The 16,259-nt window shown below is 48.5% G+C and overlaps 1 protein-coding gene across 1 annotated transcript in view; it reads right to left on the bottom strand.

Annotated features, from left to right (window-relative positions):
* The window catches only part of gli3 (GLI family zinc finger 3), a 41,165-nt gene that overhangs the window by 23,555 nt on the left and 1,351 nt on the right, over positions 1–16,259 (bottom strand). The window contains exons 2-5 of the mRNA XM_056299216.1: positions 11,912–12,041; positions 9,045–9,325; positions 4,922–5,080; positions 1,022–1,223 (exon numbers count right to left, since the gene is read on the bottom strand). Coding sequence (XP_056155191.1) covers positions 1,022–1,223; positions 4,922–5,080; positions 9,045–9,325; positions 11,912–12,041 — 772 coding nt within the window. The remainder of the gene's footprint in view (positions 1–1,021; positions 1,224–4,921; positions 5,081–9,044; positions 9,326–11,911; positions 12,042–16,259) is intronic.

Genomic DNA, 16,259 nt, shown 5'->3' with positions numbered 1-16,259 from the left:
AGAGGGGAAATGCAGAACAGACAGTGAATAAAGGGATTGTTCTGGATCGCTACTCTTCCCTGAGGACAATCTGACAGGAGTTGGTGTGGTAATGCTGGAACCACGAGGCTCTCGGCAAACCCCTGCCAATGAATGTTCAGCTTGTTAGCACACCGTGAATTATCATGCAGTCTGCATAAGGTACTTTGTCATTCTTCCACTGGGCACATGATAGTAAACTAAAATATGGAGAGTATCGCACATTAATTATAGCATTACTGTTTTCGTCCCCACTGCGGCTAGTGAAATACTTCCTTGTGACAGCGTTCTCCTGACTATCATTAGTTTGTTTTGGGGTTGTTTTTTTTTTTTTATCTTCACGTCAAGATAAGTTTGCTGACGCTGTGGTGGGAGCAAAAGGCCACCGGTGCTCCCCTTCAAATCTCTCCACAAACAACCAAGTAAACCACCAGGTAAATACAGATTTGTGTGGCGGACCAGCAATAGCACACGGCCTTCATTCATCCTGACTCCCGGTGCGACCCATATGTCTGCTGATCTTATTACCGTCCGAGTGGAAATCAATGGGCCGAGACACATTTGGGGGCCCATCCTCTTGTCATATCACTCATCAGTCTGTTGGCCCTGGCTATTTGGTTCCTGTCACTAACACAGTGGCCAAGCACACAATGTGATTGATCAGGCTCTCCTTACAGATCGCTGATCAATAGCTACGAGTGGGGCAATGGATCTTTGCCGCGCTTGCTCTCCTCCCTTTCTCTCACTCCGCCGCTCAGCTCTGATAACAGGGTGTGATGCATGTGATGTTTCGCCCCAGGGTGTGCTGGGTGACTGACACTCGCCGCCAGGGATGCAGGATGACTTCGCTGGCTGGGGGAGCATCACCCACAGGGGGCTTTGACGTGGATGATACATACACATACACACACACACACACACACACATACACACATGCACATACGCATACATGCTCACACAGACACGTCCAGTCTCACACACCCAAGCCCAGTCAAGCCACTACCTGATGGCACCAGCGGAGAGGTGGCCGTAGGAGCCGCTGGTGGAGGAACTGGAGCGGGAGTTGTTGAGGATGGTGACCAGAGAGTTGGGCGAGGTGCGGATCATGGTCTGCAGGTCAAAGCTGTGCTCTGAGAGGGGCGAGATGGGCAGAGGGCGCTTTCTACTGGGCCGCGATGGGAGCCTCGGGCTGGGGAATCGAGAACCTGTAGGATGAAGGGAGAGGTGGTTCAGGTGAAGAAGTGTCAGGGAACCCTACCGGTTAAGGAGAATGACCTATCACTGGCTGGTCCAAACAAAACCACCATGTGTGTCGAGAGCCAATAATGTGCCTTTGAGCATTGCACTGGACCTCCTACCTGCTCAGTTATTGCTTATCATACGACTAAATGAGGAGCTTCAGCTGAAAGCAATGAAAATAAAAATGCAATCTTTAAAATGTTGCATTAAAAAGAGCATTTTATTGATTTGTAGTGTGTTTTTTTTTGTTTTTTTTGCATGCAACTTTAATCTGAAAAAGTAACCCTAAAAGATGACATTTTTGTCACTCATCACACAAAAGTCTCGTCTGAATGAGTGTTCGGCTGTCAGTTGATTCACTGCTTGCATTTCAACCGAGAGAAAACACGCGTTCGATGTTGGAGAAATGCACTGGCTGAGTATGGTAATATTTAATCAAGGCCAATTTGCCTCCTCATTCAAATGCAATCTGTGTTGACTGGAAATACTAAAGGGGGTTTGAAAAGGTAAAAAGCAGAAACGGCAAAACCATTCTCTCTCCGCATGCAATGAATGAGCCACGGGTAGAGATTAAAACGTGACTTTTGTTGTCTTTTCACTCGGAGATGTCACCAACAAGACAGGGAAGAAACAGAGGGAGATGGAGGGAGGGGAGAGAAGCACTGAAGGGGTTGCTGCGCTTTGTGCATGAACTGACACAATGACTTTGTGACTCAAGACTCGGGGAAATAAAAACATTTTCAGTTATTTCATAAAGGAAGCAAACAAAACCAGCTTGCGCAGCCCCAATAACCCCCCCCCACCCCACCCAACCCAACCCCACCCCTTCCTCCCCACATCGCATATTCCCGGCCCCCACAACCCATCCATCTCCCAAACGTAAATGCTCTATCTCTCATTTGACACTTCCAGCGATTTCAGAAGGCTCCATTCACATGGTAATCAGTGTGCGTATGTTTGTGTGCGTGTGCGTGTGCATATGCCTCTGCTCTGGTTGTGGTTGTGGTTGTGGTTGTGGCGGTGGCGGTGGTGTTCTGGCATACGCAGGCCTGTGTTTCACTACAGTACAAAGCTGTAGAAACAGCCCCTTTACATTGTTACACTGCTCAGGCCCTGTATAGACGCTCTGCCTCACGCTTTGATGTCTTTTTGATGGCGGTGGCAAGGGGGGGTTGGTCTGGGCATGCATACAATACACACATACGTATAGCCAGTGTGCACAAGGGGGCATACAATCGCACATGAAAGAAAAAAAATAACAACAAAAAAATCTGTGAGCAGCATGCATGCAATCTAAAACAATAGCCAGTCATGTGACTTTCCTCGAAACGTCTGCACCCTCGTTCAGAACCCCATCCTCCTGCGAATGAAATCATACCCTCCTGAAATAGACTGCATTCAGAAGCATGCACCCCCAAACCCTACCTTGTTGGTGACCTTTAACACTCGCTGTGAGGAATAAAAAAAAACCTTTCTCTGACTAAACAAGCTGAATTTGCCCAAGTGTGAGGCACACTCTTTGCTTGTGGTGAATTAGCAGGGTGTGTGTGTGTGGGGGGGGGGTATATTGGGGGAGGGGTGGCAGAGTCCCACCACTGCAAAGCCTCCTGGGAGTGGTGTTTATTAATGTGCAGCCCAAATGATAAATCGGCCAACCGGGGAGAAAGAGAGAGGAGCGTCTTAGCCCCGTAGCAGGACTGTCCCTCTAATTTCATCTTGATTTATGGATGGGATGGCTGGTTAGGCGGCGCGTCATTAATTCACGTGGCCAGGGAGGGTTCAGGCAGGCTGGACTGACGGCATTTGAAATAAAAGCTGGCTCTAAACCCAGAGTTGAACCCTCGCTGACACACCTGGGGGGGCCACCCGAGAGGGAGGGGGGCCCACCCGAGAAGGACTTTTCTGCGGCACTGCTGGAGTAGCGGCCAGTGGTGTCGGCACCTGAGAGTACAGATTCTCCCTGCTTGAAAGAAAAGTTGAAATGTGAGGTCTAAACAGAAATGCGTGACTTGTGTGATGATGTAATATATCTGATGATGAGTATGTGGTGACTGGTGCAAGTATAGTCAACGTTAAAGATTGTCGCTTTGTTTTAATGGGTGTTTTTTTCTTCTTTTTTTAGTTACAAAGCTACGTTTTTCAAACCGAAGGAAACAGCGTCAAACGAACTACAATTAGACTAGTGGGTTTTAGTCAGAAAAACACATTAACCAGGATGCCTTATGTTAAGTTTCAACGCTGAAAAACAAAGCTAAAGCACCATTAAGACTGAACCCATTAGTGAGGAGAATACCGGCGAACACCATCATATCAGTGGAGAAAATTTGCAAGAAAATGAGCTAATGAAGACCCCAAATACAGATGTTAGAATGGGGATCTGTGAGCGCTAGCAGTAATTAGGCGGTAAGGAAGCAGACAATAGCCCATTAGAGAACAAACCGGCAGGACAGGCCTATTGTTCCATTAACCGGGCGCTCTCTGAAGTTAATTACACTGATGTGAGGGGGACTAAAACAGTCACTACAACATGGTCGCCTACATTATCACCCAAAGCCTATTGATACGTTCTGCACTTGTTTTTCTTTTTTTGGGGGGGGGGGCGAAATTCAAGAAAGCTTTCAAATGCTAATTTTTTTGAGACACGGAACAGACGTCAGGAAACCGCGATGAGTGATTACCAGTGATGATCACAGACGATTTATTTATTTTTTAAATTTTTTTAAGTGAGGAGACGGCATCGCCACTTGAAATTTGGCCCTAATTGTTTTGTTTCACTCTTATTAATCTTAAACGGTGACACAGAAGAAAGGATTTCTCCGGTGATGAATGGTGGGACATTCCAATTCCCACTTAATAGCAATTAATTTTCTGATACCCGCACAAGTTTGGCTAGTTTTAATTAGTTTGTGCCGAGGAATAGGGGGAACTTCACCCCGGATTTCCATGAAAGCGGCGTCTGCCTGACTAAATACATTCTCATCAAAGGCAGCAGGGTGAGGCTGTCTGACCTTCCTAAGATTCAGTGTACGTTTAATTCCCTATTTACACTTTAAAATAACTCATTAGCATAAGTCCTCTGCACGCAGTCCTGAGCCCACCACATTAAGACAATAGCTCATTTAAATCATGTCAGCGTAGAGTTGCAGCTTCTTACTTTAGTGTTGTTGAACTGTCAGTCTGATCTATATACGTATAGTATGTGCTGGGTATACCACGAGTGTGCCTTAGTGCCATTAAGCCTTAGGATAAGATGTTTGATTCCCACCATCTTTAAAATTCTGCGTATGTGTATTTTAAAAACACACACACACACACACACACACACACACACACACACACACACACACACACACACACACACACACACACACACACACAAAAGCAGACTGACAGTATTGGTCTGATTATCTATGTCTTACGAGCTCCAACTGAGAAGAACTGATTCATGAATTTGAATTTCCCCATAATGCGGAAAAGGCCCAAAATCATTATGAAACCAACAAGTAAATCGCCAATTTTTTTTTGTACAGGACCGCTAATTTATTTAGTCCCCGTCATCCTGGATTAGCTCTTCATCACTGAGACCATTGTGTCATCTGTGTGTTTATATTTCAGCCACGGCAGGCCAGTGAAACCGTGGTCTCTATAAAATTACCGCACTTACTTTCCATGGCCTGCAGGTACTCCATGTGCAGGGCGCTGCTGCCAGCCCCCGCTGTAGAGGCCACCGAGGGGAGCAGGTCAGTGGCGTAGGGGCTCCGGTGGCCCGCCAGCAGGGCCATCTGGTGGTAGTACTCCGCCGTGGTCAGACCTGTGTGGGGGGCTTGGGGGATGGCGGTACGGCAGGCAAGGAGGACACGGGGTAAGGGTTGAAGAGGAGGGGGAGGAAGAGCGAGGAGAGAGTGGCACACAAGGAAATAGATCGAGAGTAGACAGAGCGGGGGGGGGGGGGGGGTAAAGAATAAGGCGATGAGAGGGACATGACAGGAAATGCACCTGCACTGCATTACAAGCCAGCTTTCATTTACGTTAGGTAGATAATCAGCTCAGCGGCACAGTAATGAGCACATTAGCAACACGATCAAGTTAAGCAGAACAGCTGCAAGGGGAGCATCACCTGAAGTCGAGAGCCCCGCGTGGGATTACCAGTGGCACGCTCAGAGATTACGGCGAGTGCGTATTAGCGCTTGACTGATGTACTCACGCCGAGCATAACACAACTCGTTGTCTGAAGATATGACTCTTGAATGGTCTTTTTTTAAATTTTCACCCCTTGTCCCGTGATCGTGTGGACACTGCGTGGGGTTGTGCGCATGTGTGTCGCGTGAACATGACAGCTTAGCTGTCTTCAGCCGGGGATGATACTTGTGTGTTGTACGTTTCAGGGCCTCGGCATGCAGGGATGCAAACCTGCTCCTCCACTCCTGCTCCTCCTTCTTGCTCCACACTGCTGGAAAACAAAAGGCCTAAATCTGCCAAGATGAATCTACATGCATTTGAACGACTCGGCCTCCACTTAGCTTCTTCTGCTCTCTCGTTTTCTCCCTCTATTCCACTCACTTTTTTCTCTCTCTCTTTCACTCTTTCAGAAATTATCTCCCCTTTTCCAAGTCACTCCCTTAGTTATGGAGTGCAGTAAGTCCTCGAACAGTCGCCTAAAAATAAACATCTGGTGGTGGGCTTCCTTATGCAAATATCCTAAGAAAGGGATAGGGAAAAGACTAACACTGTGGCTTTGGATGCAAATATGGAATCGGTTCAGACCCACAAAGTGCTGCAGCTAATTCCTGTCTTCATTCCCCCCCCCCCCGATCGAGGAGAAACACAGAAAATAAATAAAGTAATGCTGGATGAATAGAGCCCCCTCCTAAGGACGGCCTGTATGCCTGCAATAGGCGTCCCTGATTGGCTGAATGAATGTAAGAAGGAATTCTTAATTAATTCGATCTGGGTATTATGTCTTAAGTGGAAGGAGGGGAGTTTCTTAATTGTCTCCGCTGTTCCGCTTTAGCTTTGCTCTTGCATTCTCCCATAATGTGTCCCATTCTCTATCCATGCTCAAAAAAGGGTTTTTGCAGAATTTTCTAAATCAGAAATGCTGGCACCGGAGTGCGATCCTGAGGGCAATGGGGCGGGTGGGTTGTGTGTGTGGGGGGGTGCTGTTAGCATGGCGTTTGACGTGGAGATGGCAGAGACGGGCCTGAGGACTTGGTGAGCCACTGGGGGCTCCTTCAGCACAACAATGGGATGAGGGGCAAGCCTGCATTACCTCTAACCACAACTCGCAGAGAGGGAGAGGGCGAGAGAGAGAGAGAGAGAGAGAGAGAGAGAGAGAGAGAGAGAGAGAGAGAGAGAGAGAGAGAGAGAGAGACTGTGAGGGAGGGAAAGGGAAAAAAGGAAGCTTTGAGCAAATGTGTGGCAGCAAGAAGATGGCACTAAATCCCACCCACTTAAAATCTCTGTCTCCGCATTCTGTTAATTAATTCATCATTATCCAGATGTACTTTTCGGCTAGGAAAAAAAAAATCTTTGCATATTGAAGAAGCAGCCCCCCCTGCAAGCGTACTGATATACTAACAACACAAAAGCTGATGGGTTAATTAATCATCGGATTGATTAAAGGAGTAATTAGATGCCTCTTTTACTATTCACAGCATTTTGAATTGTACAGGGATCGTGTGGTAGGTTAGAGAAGAGCTACTGTGATTTAGAGCACACTGAGACTGACGCACATGACGCTGTGGTAATGGAAACAAATGGAGGGAAGAGACTTTCGGTTCAAAGCGCACGCGTCCTGCCTCCCAAATGCAACGGTGAAGTGCAGAGCAGGGGAGCAGCAGAGAGGTTGAGTGGGTCTGGTACCAGAGACTCTTGGTCCACACTTGGATGTAGTTTTTCACAGACTGGCATGACAAGAGGTCAAGTGTTCCCATATAGAGGAAACAGCCCTGCTTTCTGCCTCTTCAGAGCTACACTTCAACACAATGCAGGGAACAAGAGCGGGGCTGCATCTGCTGAAGCACTCGGAAGGCCGTAACTGGTCAAAAGGCACGAGAAATGTAACAGGATGTCATGCGGCCATTTCAGGGCTTCAAAAGGAGTACATGGACTTGGCAGGGCAGAAAAAAAACGAAGCTCTTTCATCAACGTACTCTGATGGCGAGATAACGAGGAGCAGTTTCATCTCTGCTATACTGTGCACGCGGCATTAATTCGGTTCGTTGCGGTGCCTGCAGAACCTATCACACACTGTATACTGTATGTGGTGGGCGGGATCACCTAGTTTAGCATCAGTCTAAACACACTATAGCATAATAAATAATGACAACAACGGTCTTCTGTCTTTTATCCGCGCTGGTCATAAAGGTGCAGTGTTTGATTCTGCCCGGCGAGCTTCAGTATATGTACTCTCACTTTCAAATTGGGCTTCATCTAAGAGCTATGCCCCCCCCCCCTTCCTCTGGTTCCACATTCATCCATCTCGGGAAACAAATGCTCCCAGTAGATGGACCCCCCCTCCCCCTGCCGCCCCTTCCCCTCTCCACCTCCGCTCCCCCGTCACGACTCCCCCCTCCCCCTTCCTCCCCCCAGCCGTGAACTTGAAGGCGGCCCTCCCTCGGTTGGCGCGGTGGAAATTTACACCGCCACACCGTTCATCGACGCATCCTCCAGAGGTCCTCGACATGATTCACAGATCAAAGGGATTAACCTCCTTTCCAACCTCACCCCCCACATCCCCACCGGACCCCAACCCCACATGCCCTCCCATATCAAGTCCCACTTGTAACGCTGCTGTCCAGTATCTGCTACCGACTCTGACAGCGTCTCGCAAACTGCTGGGGACTTAATATAGATGGATCAGTTCACCTCTCCCCTGACCTTCTCTGACCTGGAGCAGGAATTAACTGATTTAGAGGGCCAGCAGAGCACTCTCGATAGTTTAGACTATCAACTCCTCACCAATAAACAACAGCTATTATTTTCAAAGGTTTGCTCAGGACTAATTCCCTGCTTGGGCTTTGCAGAAGTTGTGAGCCACTCCTGGCTGAGTGTGTATATACTCTGTATGTACGTGTTGATGCTTAGTATATGTGTGTGTGTGCGTTTGTGTGTATGTGTGTCAGAATCTGATTTATTGGCCATGTAAGTTTGCACACACATGGAATTTGACTTCGGTTTCGTGGCTTTCACAGTGTACTTATCATAGAATAACAACACAACAATCTTTAGATATGTGTGTGTGTGTGTGTGTGTTCTTGTTCAGCTATATTTGTGAGGACCAATACGAGTTTTTAGTGAGGACATTTTTGCAAAGCGAGACATTTTGGTCTGTCCTCACTCCATTAAGGGGCTAATTTAAGGGCTATTTGGGTTTAGGATTAAAGTTAGAATTAGGATTAGTGCCGAGGCTAAGGCATGGCATGTAGATCTGATTAGGGGCTAGGGAATGAATGTAGACAATGAGGCTTCTCGCACAGCAAATGTGCATGTTTACACTCACACATTTGTTTTTCTATACTTGTGTATTTGTAACTGCGTGTCTGTTCTGAGTGTGTTTGTGCTAAATGCAAATGTGTGTGTGTGTGTGGTTGTGCATACATGTGTGAGCGTGCGTACATGCACTTGACCATCTTGGTGTCATCATGTATGTCGATGATGAGTGCATGACCTTGCCATCTGTGAGCTTCTTTTTTGTGTGTGTGTGTGTGTGTGTGTGCATTCTTGTGTTGTGTTTTAAAGGTATTGAGACACACTTTGTGCGTCGGTGTGTGTTTTCCTTCGCTTACCATCTGCAGGGCTGAGTCCGCGGGCGGCCGACAGAACAGAGATGGAGGGACTGCTGTGTAGCGAGCGGATGTAGTCCATGTACGGGTTGATGTAGGGATGCGGGGGGTGAAAGGGCGACTCTGCCCCCACAGAGGGGTTCCGCTGGGGCGAGATCCGGATGAGGGAGATATCAGAGAAGGCTGGACTGCCCGCCAGCGCAGGAGGCCTGCAGAGACACATAGGAGAGAATTTTTTTTTTAAAAAGAGAGAGAACTTTAAACATAATCTCAAGTCTCTGTAGCTACAGTGGTGACTCTTTATGTTATTTCCTGCTTTTCAAATTCACTCACATTCACAATGCAGTGCTATCGTTGATATTTTGTATGCAACACAAGTTTAGTCAAGCCAAGTCAACACAAGTGTAAATGTCTAAACCCTGTAATCCCAGTTTCAGTCTCAGAGGGCTTTACATTCACACAATGAAAAACAGGTACACACAGTAAACAACAATGGTTGACACCCTCTCTCCCGAGACCCTTGATTAAGTTCCAGTGACCTGATTTAAGATTGAAGTTTCCTTTATTAGCCCCCTTGGGGAAATTCAGTTACTGCAAATGAACCCATCCTAGCTGTGATCTGGTGCAGCTAGGAGCAGTGGGCTGCCGCCTTCATGCTGCGCCCGGGGACCAGCTCCAGTTCTTTTCCCAATGCCTTGCTCAGGGGCACAGACAGGAGTATTAACCCTAACATGCGTGTTTCTTTTGATGGTGGGGGAAACCGGAGCACCCGGAGAAAACCCACCGCAGACATGGGGAGAACACGCAAATTCCACACAGAGTTTGCATGTTCACACACTCTGACCCTCCAAGGCTGGACAACCCCAGGGTTCGAACCCAGGCCCTTCTTGCTGCGAGGTGACAGTGCTAATCACCGGGCCACTGTGCCGCCCAACGGTTAACGGGAAGGCACATCAGGCGCATTTCACCGTGTAACGTCCCGTTAATCACCGCCTGTTGTGTTTCCTGTTTTATTTTGAAGTACCCACATGTCTTTTCCTTTCAGTTCCTGCCCCTGGTTTTGCCATCATCCAACCCGTATATACCCCACCTTTTCCCCACCTTCCCATTAGCTCCCTAGCGTATATACTCCCCTGGTTTCCCTGTGCCCCTGCCAGATTTTCTTTGGTCACCTTCCTGAGTGAGTTCATCACTTCCCAGCATTTAGTCCTAATGTTTGTCTCCGTGGTTTTTGACTTGGCTTGTCCTGTGGCTTTCGGACTTTTTAGGCCACTTCCTGCCTGGTTTTGCTTGTTTGGTTCAGACCGATTACCTGTGTATGACTGCCTGGCTCTGCAGTGAAGATTTTGCCTTTTTGAACTTTACCTTGTGTCCCCGAGTCTTTCTCCGCGTCTGACTTTCAGCTCTACCCAGAAACGCTGCACACTGCCCAACTTGTGTCTGAACCTCTAGACCTTGACTCTTACCACAAACTAAGTGGACCGGTATTGGCAAGGCCAGACGACTGGACCGCTACACCATCCCTCTCCCTCCATCTGCAAGGCAGAGAGGAGACCGCTGCATTCCAACGGCTCCCTACGCAGACATTTCCTCTGATCAAAGCCAGCTTTCACCAGTGTCTTAATCAGAGGGAGACGACAGGCCACACTCGCTGCTACCGAAAACAGACAGGCGAGGCTAAACTGCTTTGCCAGCATGGCTTCAAACTCCGCTCCGAGCCCGTGGTAACGTATGCTATCACGACTGACAACGGTGTGTAAAAATTCACTGGTGCCTCACACATAAGAACGGGCGCGGTAAGTAGTCATCTTTCTGAAAACAGAACATACGGCTGCTATCCGGGGCATGGTCTTTATCGAGAAATCTTGCGAGCCGACTTGTCTATCAAAGAAAGTTTAGCGCGATCAAGAGCATTTCTTAGGAGCCAAGTTCGAGATTAACTAATTTGTCTCTCTTTGTATAATTGGCTAAGGGGGCTAGGAAACTTTATAATGATGGCCTTAGCCACAAAGGCCTTCCCCTGAGGATGTGGAGAAATCCACATATCAGCCAGACATTAACAGGCTGAGAGATTAGAGTGAATTAGCCCCTGCACTCCTCTGTGGCTCCTCAACGGACTAGTCTGCTGTGACAAAAGACCCCAGGAGAGGGGGGGGGACAGAGTGAGGTAGGGGGAGAGAGACTCTGTGTGTGTGTGTGTGTGTGTGTGTGTGTGTGTGTGTGTGTGTGTGTGTGTGTGTGTGTGTGTGTGTGTGTGTGTGTGTGTGTGTGTGTGTGTGTGTGTGTGTGTGTGTGTGTGTGTTAGTCAGACAGTGAGAGAGAGAGAAAGTGGGTGTTTGAAGGGAAAGGGCTGGACAGGAGGGAGGTGGGGTAGCGAGAGGGATAGACATGGTGAGAAAAGAGGGTGAGAGACACAGACAGAGAGTGAGAGAGAGAGAGACGTGATCCAGAGTTTGTCTCGCAGTGACCTTGAACAAGGCCAGGGGGAGCAGAACCGCCCAATTACGACCTCCGCCCCGTCCCCTGGTACCAAACCGGCCTCTCTGTCCCTTCACTTCACAGGCCTCCTAATGAAAGAGCTCAGGCCATAACAAGTAATGAGCACAGAGGAGTAGAAATAACACACATGTACATACAGAGATACAGACGTGTGGGGACAAAGGCAGGCTCTCCCCACACACAGACACAAATACTTAAGCTGATTTTAACAACCTTTCTGTAATTAGCCCAAAGGGGCTATGGGGAGGGGGATTTTCGAAGCTTTCACTGTGTTATGTTCAAGCTGTGACAACATGTCTTTGTTATGCTGAGGCAGGTGTGTAAGGAAGGGATGATGGCGGCTCTCCTACTCCGCAGAAAGGAAGTCTTACTTGGCCAGACGACAGGCCGGGATCTCAGGAAAATCTTTGTTGTTGAAGCCCAGTGCATGGGAACGGGTCTGGGACTTGAGTTGACACTGAGATACAATCTGGATTCCCCCACTGTTTTCTTTGTGAGCCTCTGCACATCAGGTGTCTAATGGATCACAAGGGATATTGTACTTCCTCCAAGGAAGATAGGCCGTGGTGATGGGCGACTCTGCTGAGTCTACCCTCCAGCTGAGCTCAAGACAGGTATGCATACCTGTGTGTGTGTGTCTTGTGTGTGTGTGTGTGTGCTTGAATGCGTACGTGCATGGGGGGGGGTGTTGTGTAATAAGCAGGTCATGTGCCCACATACCACCATTATACGCCTCATTTACACAGATCAGCACAGCTGCAGTGTAATGTTCAGTTTGTTGTCACATGTCTGACACCATACACAACCAAACAGACCACAACATACCTGAGAAAAACCACAACAACAAACAAAAAAAATCTCGATCTTTCTCCTGATGGCAGAAAGAGAAAGGCAGAAAGAGAAAGAACAGATAAGAGGCCTGCAAGTTTTGCACCAGTAAACAAGGACGGCAACGGCAGCAGAGTTCACAAATGCTGCATAACAAATTATCCACTGACCGTAGCAACCTTCCGGTACCACTTTACAACGAGGCATACTTTTTCTAGTGTTTATAAGTGGTCAGAAAAGTGGTTATATAAAGAGGTTCTGGGTTGCCAGGTTGTGAGCCTGTATAAACATGAGAAAGTCTCCCAAGACATCCTGTTGGAAACCATATGACCTATGAGGACAGCCGATTCACGGCCATTGCTTGAGAAAGGTCATGCAATGCGTATGCAAAAAGTCGATCTGCACACAGTAGCAATAGCAGCTACATGTACAGCGGTCAGGTTTAAGGTTAGGTTTAGGAAGTAGTTAGGTTTAGGGTTACATACAACAATATGACCATCTTTTTTTTTTCCTTTTTCTCCCAAATTGTACTTGGCCAATTACTCCACTCTTCCAAGCCATCCTGGTTGCTGCTCCCCCCCCCAATCCGAGGAGGGCTGCAGACTACCACATGCCTCCTCCGATACATGTGGAGTTGCCAGCCACTTCTTTTCACCGGACAATGAGGTTCGCCAGGGGGACGTAGCGCATGGGAGGATCACGCTATTCCCCCCAGTTCCCCCTCTCCCCTAAACTAGTGCCCCAACCAACCAGAGGAAGCACTAGCACAGCAACCAGCACACATGCCCACATCCGGCTTCCCACCCGCATACATGGCCAATTGTGTCTGTAGGGACGCCCGACCAAGTCGGGGGTAACATGGGACCTCGAACCACCAATCCCTGTGTTGGTAGGCAATGTAACAGACCGCTACGCCACGAGATGTCCAACAATATGACCATCTTGATCCAACCACAGGGTTCAACAGGGAATGTCTATGGAGACTCTCCAACCTGGCAACCCCAAAGTCTTTGCATTATAACATTTGACTACTGATTTGTAACGCACCAATAAATGAATTATCGACATCAATAAAGTAATTAGTAATCACTTATATAAAACCTTTATAACGTATGCCTTACTGTGAAGGGCTACCGGCCTCTCCATATGCCAAGTGTGAAACTTAAGACCAGTTATTTGCTCTAAAATCGAGAATTTGTGACCGACTTGTATAACGCACACCGCTGCCCCATTTAAGGTTGTAGCACAACAGCTGGTCAGTGCGGACATGGGCGACGACCACATTCTTGGAGCTCAACAGTTTTGTGTATTCTGGTGCAGGCCGACGAACAGCCTCAGCACTCACTATCCGCTTTACTTTCTTCCTTTGGTACTAGCTCGGTTATGTAAAAAACTGTAAATGGAGAGAGCACTTATCGAGCGTTCCCACTATGAGAAACAGGGCAAGCTCTCTGTCAACGGAGGGACCGGAAGAGTCCCTGCCCACAGCGACCCCGACAATAGACAAACATGTCCACAGAATGACCATTTAAGTACAATGGGGAACCTATTGGGCATAGAAATAAGAACCTGGGGAGAGGAAAGGTAGAAAAAATGGATTATGTTTTTCCAGTCTGGTCCTCCACATCCACATGCCTTTGTGAGGAGAGCCAGACACCCGCTCTGGCCGCTGTGACGGTGATTAACCCTGTCACAAGTTGGCTGCGACTCCACACACTGACCCCGTCTAAATGGCTCTGCTCCCCTTGTTTTTCCAATTAATTTACTGCATAAGAACAGAGCCCTGCTGGCAGACAGGCCTACTGGGCCTGGAGCGGGGATGGCAAGTGGGGAAGTGGGCTGATGAGGGGCCTCATAATGAATACGAAAACAAGGCAGACAGCGAGAGAGAGAGAGATGAGAGAGAGAGAGGAGAGAGAGAGAGAGAGAGAGAGAGAGAGAGAGAGAGAGAGAGAGAGAGAGGAGAGAGAGAGAGAGAGAGAGAGAGAGAGAGGGGAAGGAATGAGCAAGGAAGAGGAGTTTATGCATTGTTTCACAAATATGCCTTTTCAACTGCAAAAGGTAACCTGAGCTTCCCACATCTGAGCCTTCTCAGGATCTGTGTAAGTTCTGAGATTATAGCTCTCGTACCTGTTTCCATCGCACTTCAAAAACCACACAGGTCTGAACACGCATCGCTAGAAAAACGCCGGCTACGCCGGTACGTCGCAACATTTTTGCACCACGAACAGCAGCAGCGTCGGTCATCTTGTTCTTTACTATGTTTCGCTGTTACTATGTGAACGTGAGAGGTAAACCTGACGTGGGCGCCAGAGATGAGGAGAACTACCACAGAGGGGGAACAAGAGGAGCGCGGAACTGAGAAGTCGACTTGCAGAAGCAATCATAAGAGCAACACCGTGTGAGGGAGAGACTCCACGAATCGTGATTGACAGTAGCTGCTAGCTCCACGCGAATGTTCCTGTAACTCAGATTTAGTATCATCTCCTGACTGAGGCCAAAAATTAGTTGGTGGGACTTGAACCCGGATCTACCGTCGCCGCCCGAGAAAACACTTTCGGAACCATCGACCCGGTTTGACGGCACGGTACGTTCCAATGATGGAAAAATGCCAAAAGAGAAGAGGAAGAGGGCTCACGTGTTGACAACGGTGGGAGACGGGCACATCTCACTCTGTTGTTGAGGGGGAGGAGGGTATATATGGGGAAGAGGAGGAGGAAGAGGAAGGTGTTGGCTGGTGGAGAGTTGGAAAAAAGCTGGGGGGGAGGAAAAAATGGAGTGGATGAAAGGAGAGCAGAGAGCGATGTGGTAAAGGAAACAGGGGGAAAGAGTGGGGGGGGAGGACAGCAAAAAGTCAGAATATGTGTAAGGTAGAGGCAGGACTGCCGAGGAGGAGGAGGAGGAGGGCTGTGTGTGTGTGTGTGTGTGTGGATGGCGGGGGGGGGGTAGAGGATGAACAGTAGTCTGGAAAAGAGGAGCAGGAGGAGGGCACCTCATGTGAAGATATGGACAATGATCTGGGAGGGAAGGGCGGATGGAGAGGAATTAGAGACGGGGGAGGGGGGAGCAGGAGAAGGAGGAGAGAGGGAAAGAGGTCTCTTGCGGCTGGAGCCAGGTGTGAGGGGATTTTAGGAGGACAGGACAGAGATAGATGTAGGGAGGAGTGTGGGTGTCTATGTACATGTGAGAAAGGAAGAGAAAAAAGAAGAGGCAAGAGAGAGAGGAGAGAGAATAACAGACACAAGCTCTCTCTCTCTCTCTCTCTCGCTCTCTCTCTCTCTCTCTCTCTGGCGCCTTGATCGTCTTAGGCATCTGCCAGTATGCATTAATCAACATGACGAAAGGAAGTAATCTGACATTGTGCAGTGTGTGTACATATCAGTGTTCACTCTCAGTGTGTGGGTGTGAAGGTGTAAGTGTGTGTGTGTGTGTGTGTGTGTGTGTGCGCGCGCACGCACACACGCAGCAGCGACGAGGTAGCATCTTAGTTACACCTGATTTAAGATTTACATCAAGTTGCACCCCAGGGTTTGCAGGCCGCTGTGCCTTAGCAGGGTCACGGTATGCAGAACAGCAAAATACAGGAAAAAAATCAAAAACCCAGCTCCACTTCTCAACCCCCCCCCCTCAGCTTTATAATTCCTGTTAGCCCTCTAAGAAGATATCCTGTGAACGGGGGCATAACCGAGCCCCCCTGACATATGGAAGCCATTTCCTCTCACCGTGGCCTCCCTTTTTGACCAGCCAGCGCCTTTTTAAGACATCCCATGTTTACACGAGGCGGTCTGGGGACTCCAGGCTGTCATCTGTTCTTACTGGATGTATCTATACTTTCCAATGTAAATACGACCCAAAACCCCTTGAGGTTTCCATGGGGGATGGGGGGGGGCA

The sequence above is a fragment of the Lampris incognitus genome, chromosome 19, assembly GCF_029633865.1.
Source record: "Lampris incognitus isolate fLamInc1 chromosome 19, fLamInc1.hap2, whole genome shotgun sequence".
NCBI classification, from domain to species: domain Eukaryota; kingdom Metazoa; phylum Chordata; class Actinopteri; order Lampriformes; family Lampridae; genus Lampris; species Lampris incognitus.
This window is presented reverse-complemented; position numbering and strand designations above follow the sequence as displayed.